The sequence below is a fragment of the Hipposideros armiger genome, unplaced genomic scaffold, assembly GCF_001890085.2.
Source record: "Hipposideros armiger isolate ML-2016 unplaced genomic scaffold, ASM189008v1 scaffold_820, whole genome shotgun sequence".
In the NCBI taxonomy this organism is placed as follows: Eukaryota; Metazoa; Chordata; class Mammalia; order Chiroptera; family Hipposideridae; genus Hipposideros; species Hipposideros armiger.
In genome coordinates, this window is record NW_017732170.1 from 144091 (window position 1) to 157911 (window position 13821).

The following is a 13821-nucleotide window of genomic DNA, read 5'->3' on the forward strand; positions in this document are numbered from 1 at the left end:
TGAAAGATGGGAAAATGTTATCGAACAAAACGGGGAATATATCATTGATTGATCTTTAGTCTTTATATAAATAAATGACATTTGAGAAACATAGACAAAATACGTCATGACTTTTCCAACAACTCAACAGTAATATAGGGCATTTGCTAAGACAAATTTTATTTCAAGTCAAACAGATTAATCACTTGGTTGATAGCTAATATATTTCAACCTCTGGGAAAAAAACAACATATTTCCCATGAGCTGAACTCGGCATAATGTAGCTGTGGATTTCTGATTACTGCCAGTTTTCACTTTTCATTATAGAATAAATTAACAGGAGCAATGCCTAAAAGTTTTATGTTCCTGATTTTATAAGTAAAGTATACTCATTGCAAGAAATTAGAAAAGCCCAAAATACATAATAAAAAATAATAGATAATTTCTACATTCTGGTATACCTTCTTCTATTTTTGTGTGTATGTATATAAACATATTTTAATCAAAATTGATATTACACTGTACATTATCCTTGATATTTTTTTCCTCTGAACAATATGTTACAGATCTCCATTAGTTCACCATTTGTTTAATTTTGTCAGGTGTAAGTCAAACAGATAAGTATGTCTTGTGTCTTCATGGGAGCTTACCTGTCTAAGGAGGGAAATATAAAACAAACAAATAGATAAAAATATAATTCCAAAATATAAGTTTTATGAAGGAAAGAAACAGGTTTCATGAAGGAGAATAATTTTAGGGATGGGGACCCACTTTGGAGGGGGTGTTATATAAAGCCAGAATACTGACCTTCAAGCAGAGGCTTAAAGAATGGAAAAAAGTCAGTCATGCAAGAGTAGGATTTAGAGCATTCTAGGAAGAAGAAACAGCAGGTGCAAAGGCCATACAATGGGAGGAGTTTGTTGGATAAAGGAATCTAAAGGAAGGCCAGCTGGCTGGGGCAAAGAGAAAGAGGGAATACTGGCCCATGATGACATTCACGAGGTAGATAGGACTCGGTCCCATAGGCCGAAGAAAAGAGATTTTATTCCAAGTACTATGGGAAACAATTAAAGACTTTTAGAATGGTGACATTGCATGACTGTGTTTACATTTTTCAAAAGATTCATCTAGATGTTGTACGAGTATGGAGGATGAATTATAGAGGGAACAAAGGTAAGCAGAGATGCGAGTCAGGAGGCTCTTGAGGTGGTCCATGAGAAAGATGAAAAGCTTAAATTAAGCTGATGATAGGAACTGTGGAGAGAAGTAAAGAGCTGCGAGATGTGTTTTGGAGTTGAAATTAACAATTTATTAGTTGATGATCAATAGAAGTTGGTGACTTAAAAAGGAGTTGAGGACAATGACTCTCATTTGTGGCCTAAGGAATCAAGTGGATGGTGGTATCACTTATTGTCAAGGGGTGGGTAAGGACCAGGATTGAGGTGGTGGTTGTGTGTAAAATAAGCATTTAAAGTTTAGATGATAATTCTGGGGGGCCTGTAAGACAACCAAATGTATAAGTCAAGAAGACAGTTGCATGCATAAGTCTGTTCTCAGGTGAGTCTGGGCTGATGATACACATTTGGAAGTTATCATCACATAGATAGGATTTAAAGCCAAAGGAGCAGATAAAATAACCTAATAGAAGAGTGAAGACAGATAGATGATGAGGGCCTAGAACTGTGTTCTGACAATGAGAGACTGCATGCCTGGGAATCTAAGAAGAGGAGAAAAATAGGGGAGTGTGCTGTCAAAAAGCCAGAAAAGACAGCTTTGGAAAGGAAGGAGTGGACAGCTGTGTCAAATGCTGCTGAGCAGTTTAGTGCGAGGAGGGCCATAAAGTGACCACTGGATTTAGCAATATGAAGGTTTCTCATGATATTGTCAAAAGCAGTTTCAGGGCTATGTGTCAGAAGGCATATTATAATAGGTGTCATAATTCATAGATGATTAGCTAAAATTGTAATGGCTACATATTAATCTTCACTTGAGATAGCAGAGATACTCAGACACATATTTGTGGACATGCCAATGTTCTCTAAGAAATAGGCTTGTGAGTGTTTTAATGGCTCATAGGCCCTTGGGAATTGCTGGCTTGCAACTCAATGGGGTTTACCCTGGGGAATTTTGCCCTATCTTCTTCCATCTGTGTGTGAGTTTTGGTTAAAAATCCACAAAAAAGGATTTGGATGATGGGGAATATGAATATTGACTGAGTTTCTCTTTGAGAGTCTTGTGCTTTTGCCAGTTTGATGTTCTCTGCTCTGGTGTAGAAACCATTTTACCTCCAGGCAGTAGAAAGCCGGGGAGGGCCAGGCTCTCTTTGCTTCAGACTTGTACTCCATGACCTCCGCGCTGCTCTTTTGGAGCACGTGGGCACTGCCAGCCTGTGGTTATGAGGTACATGCTCTTGTTCATGTTCCTTAAAAATTGGAAATCATCGATAGGCCCATTGTTGAATCATTCCAGGGCCTAACATGTTCTGTGCTGAAATGGAGGAGAGTCCTAGATAGAATACATATTTTGTAGCCAAAGTGACTTGGATTGGGACCCTCTGCCTCAATTTTCTCATCTGTAAAGTAAAATAAACAATACCTGTCTTTTGGGGTTATGGTAAAGATTTAAAGGAAGTGTGCAAAGTGCTTTGAAACATGTAAGTACTCAATAAATGGTGGCTGTGGCTATTATTATTGTTCAAATTAAGTGTTCAGTATTTTGGAAATGTTGAATTAGTTACCTGGGTCGTGGTTTGTCTATGAAGAGGATTTGACTTTCAAGTGGGAGAAGAATGGAGAAAGTGTTACAGCTTGTTATATGAATTTTCAGAAGCTTCTTTTCTAGTAATTTGAGTGGACTCAGCACTCATTTTCTGATTTCCCTGAGTAAGTGAGAGGGAATGATTTGATCTCTAAAAACTTTTTTTGAAGGGCTTTATGTTATCAAGTTATTTGGATATTCATTGCTTATGTTTTCAAGGAACTACGTTAATACTACTAAGTATATACTGTAATAAGTAGCCATGCAAGCCTTGATTTTAATCGCTTTCTCTCTCTTTCTCAACAGTTTGGGAGGACTGAAGTAATTGATAATACATTGAATCCAGATTTTGTAAGAAAATTTATCCTGGACTACTTTTTTGAAGAAAGAGAGAATCTTCGTTTTGACTTGTAAGTACTACTAAAACTTGCATTTTGACTTTTTTATTTCATTTTTTTAAACTTCCCAAAGTCTATTTTATTTTTGAAAGCTGTTTCCACATAGCTTTTTATTTTTTTCAATATAATTTTATATTAGTTTCAGGTGTACAGCATAATGGTTAGACAATTATATAACTTAGAAGTGATTTCCCCGATATGCTAGTATCCACCTGGCATTATGCATAGTTACTGCAGTATTATCGACTATATTCCCTATGCTATACTTTTCACCCCCGTGACTATTTTGTAACTACCAATTGTATTTCTTCCTTGCTTCACCTTTTTCACCCTGTCCTCCAACCCCCTCCCATCTGGCAACCATCACTTTGTTCTCTGAATCTATGACTCTATTTCTGTTTTGTTTGTATACATTGTTCTTTTGAGTCCACATGTAAGTGAGGTCATATGGTGTTTGTCTTTCTCAATCTGACTTATTTCACTTAGCATAATAGCCTCTATGTCTAACCATGTTGCTGCAAATGGTAAGATTTCATTCCGTTTTATGGTGGAGTAATATTCCATTTTATATATATACCACATCTTCTTTATCCAGTCATCTATTGATGGGCACTTAGATTGTTTCCATATCTCGACTATTGTAAATGGTGCTGTAATGAACATAGGGGTGCATATATCTTTTCAAATTAGTGTTTTGGGTTTCCTTGGATAAATACCCAGAAGTGGAATTGCTGAGTCATCAGGTAGTTCTATTTTTAATTTTTTGAGAAACCTCTGTATTGTTTTCCATAGTGGCTGCAACAATTTGCAATCCTACCAACAGTACACAAGAGTTCCCTTTTCCCCACATCCTCACCAATACTTGTTGTTCAGTGATTTATTGATAATGGCCATTCTGGCAGATGTGAAGTGATATCTCATTGTGGCTTTAATTTGCATTTCACTGATTAATAGTGACACTGAGCATCTTTTTTTATTTTTTATTAGTCAGGTGTACAAAAAAATGCAATAGTTATACTTTTCACCCCTCACAAAGTGACAACTCCCCTTCTCCAATCCACCGCTCCCCAACCCCTGATATGATTGACTCCCATTCCATTGACTCCACTCACCACACTGTACTCCACATCCCATGACTGTATGTATATTAAATTATAGTTGACATACAATATTATTCAGTGGCAGCTTCAGATGTACAGTGCAGTGGTCAGTCCTCTACACCGTCCATGAAGTGGTCTCCCTAACAAGAAATGTGTCCGTCTGACATTCTGAAAAATATTTACAATCAAGATAATTATTGATTATATTCCCCAAACTGTCTTTCCTATCCCTGAGGCAATATGTAGTTACCAATTTATGTTGTCTTGTCCCTTCCCCTTCTCCCTTATCCCCAACCCCCTCCCAACTAGCAACCATCAGTTTTCCCTCTATGTCTCTGAGACTATTTCTGTTTACTTTGCTCATTCATCAGTTCTTTAGATTCTGCATATAAGTGAGATCATATGGTATTTGTCTTTCTCCAACTGACTTAATTCACAACATAATGTTCTCTAGGTCCATCCATATCATTGCAAATGGTAAGATTTCATTCTTCTTTATAGCTTTTAATATACCTGTTGGAGATCTGTATGTGCTCTTTGGAGAAATGCCTATGCAGATCCTCTGCCCATTTTAAATTGGATTGTTTGTTTGTCATTGTTTTTTTTTTGGTGTTAGGTTTTATGAGTTCTTTATAAATTTTGGGTATTAACCCCTTATCAGATGTACCATTGGCAAATACCTTCTCCCAATCAGCAGGTTGTCTTTCATTTTGTTAATGGTTTCCTTTGCTGTACAGAAACATTTTAGTTTGATATAGTCCCATTTGTTTATTTTTTTCTTCTGTTTCTCTTGCCTGAGGAGATATATTCAAAAAAATATTACTAAGAGCTTAGCTGAGAGTTTATTGCCTATGCTTTCCTCTAGGAATTTTGTTTTCATTTTTACATTTAAGTCTTTATTCAGTTTTGAGTTTATTTTTGTATGTGGTCTGATATCATTTTTTGGAATGTATCTGTCCAGTTTGTTCAACACCATTTATTGAATACACTGTCTTTTACCCCATTGTATATTCTTGCCTCCTTTTCCATAGATTAATTGACCATATAGGCATGGGTTAATTTCTGGGCTCTCTCTTCTGTTCCATTGATCAGTGTATCTGTCTTTATGCTAGTACCATGCCATTTTGATTACTATAGCCTTGTTTGATATCAGGTAGTATGATGCCTACAACTGTTTTTCTTTCTCAAGCTTGTTTTTGTGGTTCCATATAAATTTTAGGTAAAACTTACATTTAAAAATAATTATTAAAGGCAATTTTCATAATATAAGGTTGGGTCCTATGGTTGCACTGAATACCAGATTATATTGTCAGGAACCAGATAAATTCTAGTTAGAGCATTCCCTGAGCATTGTTCCCAGCACTACTTTGCATTCTATAGGCTTTTGGCTGTGTTTATTGAAAAAAATGAAGTGAACAATTTAACCATGTAGAAATGCTGGGCAATATATATATGGACAATTCTTTTAAACCTTTCTGTGCCTCAGTTGGTTTCTTACACGTTTTGCATATTCTCCAGAGTGATCTCATCTACTCCTTGGTGGCCTTCTCACAGATATTTAAGTTTCTCTCAGCCTCTTCTTTGTATAATACATAGATCTCTGCCTAACTATGGTTTCTTTTTAATCATTTCATGGCATAATATGTCTAAGACCTAGGATGCTAGAGTCAGAAATTTTTTTTTTTTCAGCTGAGCCATCCTGCCACCTGTTGGTAGCTCAGTGGCAGCTCAGCTCGGGCCAGGACTCGAACCACTAGTTGCTCAGAGCTCGCACACTTGAGCTGAGTTCTTAACCAACTGAGCCACTTGGCCAGCCCAGAATTTTTAATATTTTTAATATTCTTGTTATTTTTTATGCTGAATCAGGCATATTAAATTATTATCATTAAAATTGACTCCGTGTCCACAGAGAATCTGGAGTCAGTCTGTTTATAAGATATTATTACTGAGTTTTTGTTCCACAGAAGTAAACTGTGGTGATTATTGAAGTATCTGGATATTGTTAAAAGGAATCTATCGAGAAGAACAATTATAACTTATGTTGTAGTATGTGCTTAATATATTAAAATAATTAAAGAATTTATTAACATCATAAGTATTTAAAATGATAGATGTCTTATTTTAAATACTGAAAAGATTAAAGTATACCATGCTGTCACAATTTATAAAGGTTTTTAAAAGTTTTATTTGGAAAAGTCATAATTTGCCTCCTAATGAAAAAAAAGTTTCTACTATTATAATGGTAGTCTTTCTCATTTTCCTGTAAAATATGTGCAGTAAAATAACCTGTAGCGCTTGCTTATTAACAAGAAAATTTTATACCAGCCCCTTTCCTTCAAGCGTTGTAGGAGTTCTGAGAATTCATTATATTTATCAAATAAAGTGTTTTATGCTACATTTGGTTTTTATTTCCTTGAAACCCCTTTTGAACTAATAAAATGAAGCTCTTGAGGAAAAAATCTTGTAGTGGAATTTAATGATTTTCTGACCGTGTTTATCATGGAGATTGCACATAGTGTTTTTATTTAAAAACAGACATATAAATAATTTAAAATGTGGTTTCATTCTCCCATTGTTCAGAGCCTTTATAGTAACTTTTAAAATGAATTTTCCTTTTATCTTACATCAGCATGGTACCCCCTAACCCCCTTAATTTTTTTCCCTTTAGTCTCAGACTTAACTTTATCCTAAAACCAGCCACGATTCCACGATTTTTTGTTCTCTCTTTATTTCTCTTTCTCTCTTTCTTCTCTCCCATGCATCTGTATTGTTTTCTTTCATTTAAAAGTAATACATATTTATTAAAAACTTTAAATAAGTAGGCATTTAAAAAGTGAAAGTTTTCTGTTATTCCAATATCAAAAAAAACCCCAAAAACACACCCTCTTTCCTACTATACATGTATTATTCATTTTAACGGCTGCATAATTTCCATTGTTTGAAAAACTACAGTTTACGTAGCCAAACATTAACTGATGGACATTTTGGCTGGCCCCCTTTTTACCATTACATGCCATTCTGCAGTGAGTATCCTTGTATGAAAAATTTTTGAATTTTTTTTTTGTTTTGCACGTGAGAAGATAAATTACTTAGAGTCAAATTTGAGGATAAAAGGATATGGACAAAAATATTCACTGTTTCATTTTAATCTTTGAGACCAACGGAGAGATTCTATAAGCTTTATTAGCTCTCTGAACTCCTTGCATATTTTTTAGCACCATTTTTCTGTTTTGTTTCGGTTGCTGTGCACCAACAGGCCCCGTCACCATCATGAGCAGCTGCTGCCAGGTGACTGTACTCACCCACTTTCTCACATTGTTGTCTCTTTCGGCCTTTCTGTACTGGTCTCTTACATTCGTGTCCTGCTTATCATTTGTCACTTGATATTCATAACTGTGGCTGTTCTAGAATCGCACAATGAAAAGAAAGGAAATGGTAATCTCAAAAGGATGATAGTAATCAAATAGTAGTCAATAGAACAATGAGCAAAAATGAAGAGCTGGGCTAGTCATTCTGGAGAGGCGAAGGTAAGGAAAGAGTCACCTGTATACAGAGGCTAGTGATCACATGCTCAGCTATACTGAAGATGAGGCTATGGAAGCTAATGGATTTTAAGGATTGTCCAGCTCAAAAAATGCAATTCCACTAAACTCAGTGCTGGTTAATCATTTAAATAGTATGTCTGTTTTACCAAGTAGCCTTTCAAGAATTGCTTTAACAAATAGTGAGTCCAAAGGAGAATGTATTAGGCGAGGGAGATGACTGATACTTACTCATATATAATGCTTGTCAAGCGTGCTAGGTATGCTTAGTTAGAATGGACAAAGAAAGACTTAAAAGTAAGAAGGAAGTTTGGGCATTGATAAAACTTAATGTACTTTTCTATATTTGATGATAGCTCAATAATATTGCTTGACTTCACTGTATATGTTTCAGGAAATTAAAAAAAAACTTTAATACACTTACTGGTGGAAATATGGAAGGGGGAAATAATTAGATGGTTTAATGTGTTTGTTACTAATGTCTTCCAGTTATTTATAAATTAAGTAAAATAATTACAAAAGTGCATGAAGTTGGACAGTTAGTACATAAGTTTTATAAGTACATTTAAAAACAGGTGATGTATGATAGATAGTAATACTACTACTCTTATTCACAGTTTGTAATAGAATCATTCACATATGTAAGCATATTTAACTTACACGATAGATTTCTGAGGTGGAATTCATCTCATTTTTATAAATGAGAAAACCAAGGCCCAGAAAGTTTAAAATGTTCAAGGGATCTGTACTCTGCAATAGTGAATCAAATTTTGCCTAAGTTATTTTATAATTAAATGGTACAAAACCTGAATTTCTAAAATATTATGAAGATTAAAAATAATGCCTAAACTAGGGTACTTTTATTTTTGCCTTCCTTGGTTGTTTAATACTGATGAAAGTATATGATTGAAGTATTCCACTGAACACTGAAAATAATAATGTAATAGAATATATTTAATCCTAATGTCTAGGAAATAATTATTATGTTTAATTGGAATGGGAGCATCTTGTATTATTTTATCTCAGTGTGACAAGAAGAAATAAAGTAACAGAAATAAGTGTAGGAAAATTGATATATTTTATAATCTTCAGCTTTATTCCTAAAAATTATAGTAATTCTCACAGACATTGTATAATGTTTAAAATGGGGGGTGCAAAATTGAATTAAAAAGAATCATTTTAATTTTTGAATGTATTTGATTAATTTTATAAATTTGATTCAAATAACATTATTTCAATTTTATATGACTTCTAAAAAATTCAAGTAATTAGGGCCAGAGAAAAGGATACAGGAAGGAGATTATCAAGAAAAGCAACAAATATATTCTTTTAGTTTATGTAATAGTTTTATATCACTTTAATTAATTCCTTTTGATTTCCCATTTGTTAGAATATCTCACATAATACTTTTAACCTGTGAGAACAAGCTTTCTTTTTTCCTTTTTATTTTACTTGTGATTTTTTCCATCATATCTACCTAAATAAGTGTGGTAACCAGTGTAATTGTTCACTAGTTATATGTATGTAATTATCCATTATGCTTAACTATGATTGTTTTTTAAATTTTTTAAATAAAAAAAATGTGTTATTCCTAGGGAAAAGGTGCATTGTAGAAAACTTGGAAAATTAAAAAAAAAAAGATAAAGTAGGCCATAAAATCATCTATAACTCCAACCAATATCGCCCAGAGAACTACCACAAATCCTCCAATATATTTACATGTCTCCTGGTGGAACAGCAATATGGAAGAATACGGTAGTCTAAATTGGCCAATGGATAATTATAAATGGTTTTCAGAATAGTTTGTTATTTAGCTAAGCTGGCCATTGGTCTTACAAAAATTGTAATGACCTCGAGAGAGAGAATAAATATGAACGAATATGCATTCCTGGCACGACTGCCCCAAATTCTTGGAAATTCTGATTAATACTCAGTAATTATTATTGTAACTGTGATATACCTGAGATATATTTTTAAGGTTAGTTTATGAGCTGTGAGTCTTAAGATTTTCCTGCCTTTTTGATCTGATGTGTTACTCATGCATTCAAGAGACATGATCTCTGTCATCATGCTATGTATATATCACAAATAAAGTCATAACATTTATTGTAGTTTAATTATCACACCAATAATAGTGTAAATACCTCATAAATCACTTTGTTTTCATAGCTGAAAACTGTTATTGGCAGAAAGGCTGTACAAAAATGTCTTTGAGCAAGAAGCGTGGGTAGCCATATCACTACATAGTATATGCTAGAAAATAGGAAATACGAGGTATAACCCTTTTCACTCTTGTTTTTCATTTAGACCAGAACACCAACAAGGGAGTTATGAGTCTAGATTTGACTTACCTAGGAAATTATTTTTCTTCTTGACAAATCAAATGGTGATAATTACGGAATATTGTTATACTCTATTTTTGAAGGATCTCAGCACTTTTAGGGAAAATAACTTGTTTTATTTCTTCCAATACTTGTCCAACAGTATCAATTACAGTTTTCTGTATTGGTGAAGGGCTCCCTCAACAATGTCATGGTCTAATATCATTACTTTTCTGTCACTTTTGTTTATAATAACCATCTCATTTTGTTAATCGTTATGTATTCTTCACTTTAAAACTTCAATCTCAAATTTAATTCACTTCCTCTCCCTTCAATTGGAGCTATTGTCTCAGCTGCTTTCAGGAGAGAAGAGAGGTGGAAGAGCAGAAAGGTAGGGGAGTTGGAAGGCAGAGATGGGGGTCTCCTACCTTCTGAAAAATCTAGACCTTACAGGGTACCAGCCTCAAGGGACCTGTGTCAAACATTGCCTTCTCATTGTGGAGGAAGGGCGGAAAAGGACACTGTTCTGTGTTCCTCAGCTCTCAGAAGGCACTTCCTGTCACCTGACATTCTCTTCCATTGGCAGCCGAAGTGTGGACCTGCAGGCAGGTTCTGTAGCTGACTAGGGAGCCAGATGCTATCCTAGCCTTCTCATGAACACCCCAGATCTTTGAGCTCCCCTTCACTTGTCTTTGGGGAGTGGAAAGACCTCCTTCTGCCCTCCCAAGAGGTAGGAAGAGCCTCTCACTTTGAGTACTCTTTGTGGAGAAGGGTCTGACCCTAATGTAAGAACTCATGGATTCATTGGCATCTGTGAGCGAAGCATGAGGATACTTAGCATCTTTTATTTTCAGCTTTGGACCTTATTTGGAATTTGAGAATACAGAAATAATTCCAGCCAACATCTGTTACCTTGCAATAGAAAACAAAACCCTTAGTATCCACCCAAATCAGTTACTGCCAATTCAGTACTCTAATAATAGCTTTTAACAGCAGGATGAAGTTGTTTACAAAATTTCCCTTAGTAAATTTAGGTCTGGTGGGATGTACCCTCCTCAGGGTAAACTACTGAGCTTCCTGCTTTGCAGTGTATTCTCTCTTCCTTAAGGAGAGCATGGCACTCATCAACCAAGACACACACACACACACACACACACACACGGACCATTTAGGATGTAGCGTTTATGGTCTCACCTGTGAGGGTGAGGACCAGTTAGTCTTGATACTTTTAGAAAAGTTAGAAGGAAATTTCCATTCAAAGAAAAACCATGGTAGTTTTGAAGGCATTATAATTCAACATATTATCTAAAGCCTTCAGAGGTATGTTGTAAATTACCTTTTTTTGAGATAATAGCATTAAAAAAGCTTTGTTAAAAACAATAAAAGAGGATTGTATTTGTATTTGAAGATAAACTCTTTGTGATGAAAACATAAACTCCTCTTTTTGCTTCTTTTTACTGAACACACCATGTTTTTTTTATTCTAGTCCACACTAAACCGTTGGTAGAAAACAGTTTCCAGGACTGATTCTTGGGGAGGAGCCAGTACAGTTATGTTTCACCTTTGACATTGCGGTCGTTGCTAATTTCTATCTTACCCTTAAAAAATCGTCTTGAATAAGAAAACATTTCTTGAGTAAATAGTTTTTTGTGTTAATATCTGTAGGTCTTCAGTAGATTTTGGCAATTTACTGATTTAAAATTCTGGGTACAGCTGTTGAGAGTGATCAGCATGGCCTGATATGAAGGAGAGTAATTTGTAATTCTTCTGAGGCAGGTATTGGCATTGGATAATTTTAAAGCCAATCTGTGGTAAATATTCTTTGCTGGGGAATAGGCGCACCTCTGCTCAGCATCAGTTCACTCAGTGAACTGTGATTCTTGGCCTTTTATTGATTGAGATGCTTTGTTTTCTTGTGTTATGTGAGAGGGAAGACTTTAATTAACCTTTAAAAAAGGCAGTTAATTTCTGATAGGAAGCTAAGCACAAGCAATGTGAAAGGTATACGATTTAAGAGAAACACTGGAGCCAGCACAAATAGTTTCTTCTTCAAGAATTCAACAAATTGAGGTTGATTTGATAGTTAGCGATCTTTCCATTTCTACAAATTCTTTAAAACGAGGGGCTAAGGTGATAGGGAGTGATGTTTTTCCAGGATCTCTCCAAGAAATTCTGTCCAGTACCAAGTGGCCTAGACAGGACCTACAAGAGTCCTATTTAGTTTAATACATTTTTCTTTTTGTAAAATACAGGGTTTCCCCAAGTCCTGGGATTGGGGAAAAAATAATGTCTCATTACTTTAGCCAAATTCAAAGTTAGTAACAGCATTTAAGATATTAAATAAGAAGTAAAGTGTACACAAATGACAGACTATCACCAGCCTGTTTCTTTTTTTAATGTCATTCAGAGAAGAGGAATTTCAGTTTTTAGGAAATTTTGAACAGTATTAGAATAATACTGTTAATGCACAGGAAAGAGAAATGTTAAACGTGCCTTATCGGGCCGGCCGAGTGGNCCGGTTCGGATCCCACATATGAGGGCCAGTGACACTGCCCTCCACAGCTAAGATGCTGAACAACAGCTCAACCTGGAGCTGGGCTGCCAGTGAGTCGCCGGCGACGGCGTGGGCTGCAGCCCCTGTGGCAGTGGGTTGCCATGGGTTGCCGTGTGTAGCCAGCAGCCAGCGTGAGCGGCCAGCAGCCGCGGTGAGCGGCCGTCCAGAAGCCGGCGACTGATGTGCCTCCCCTGGGAAGAGCACAATGATGGTGCCAACTTGGACCAGTGAAGCAATGTCCTCCACAACTAGATTGAAGAACAAAAGGACAGCAACTTGTCTGTTCCCCTTCCCGCAATTCCCCAGCACTGTTCCCATCCCCCAATTCCCCAATAAAAATCTTGAAAAAAAAAAAAAAGAAAAAAAAAGTGCCTTATCAAGTAGCAGATCTGATGACTGAAACTATTAGGACTTTCACTTAGCTTGTGAAATAAAAGGACCCAGAGATCGTGAATTCTGCCATTGGCATATAGGCCATAGATTATGAGAGGCTTCCAAATTTGCTAAGTTTTTCTCCCCATTGGTATAATTTTGATTCATTTATATATTATTTGTTTTTTTGGAAAATGCTAATATTTTTCTCTAGCTGTATGTTGTGGAAATAATTTGAGTTTTATATTTTAATCTTTTAGGTATGATGTTGACTCAAAGAGCCCCAACTTGTCCAAACATGTAAGTTCATATTTTTATGTTTTTTATTATAATTACATAATATAAATACAAACTACAATATTATGACTTATGGTTGATAATGATGAAGATTTATTAATATTAAAATTACTGTCCATAACTTTCATGCAATAACTGTCATAGAAAATAAATAACACTTTAAAAGAACCCTAGAATAACATTCTAGGATAAAATTCTAACACTGGAGTAGCTTATTAAAAGAAAGATACCTTCCGTATGTGAAATTGATTAGTCTTATTTATTTAATTTTTTAATTATTATTTTTTATTTGAAATACACATATTTTTAGACTTAGTTTCAGCTGTACAACACAGTGCAATAGTTATGCTTTTTACCATTTAATTTTTTTAAAGAAATTATGCCAGTTCCCTGTAACATTTGAGGTTGGATGCAGTTAATAACGATGAAATAGTGAGTCTGTGTTTTGGTGGGTGCCACTCTGAGAGAATGGAAAACACAGGCAGCGTAATTTGCTATTCT

The 13821-nt window shown here is 35.2% G+C and overlaps 1 protein-coding gene across 1 annotated transcript in view; it reads left to right on the top strand.

Annotated features, from left to right (window-relative positions):
• CPNE8 (copine 8) overlaps positions 1–13821 on the top strand; it is a 166571-nt gene that overhangs the window by 40336 nt on the left and 112414 nt on the right. Inside the window, exons 4-5 of the mRNA XM_019628984.1 lie at positions 3043–3146; positions 13284–13323. Of these exons, the coding sequence (XP_019484529.1) occupies positions 3043–3146; positions 13284–13323 (144 nt within the window). The remainder of the gene's footprint in view (positions 1–3042; positions 3147–13283; positions 13324–13821) is intronic.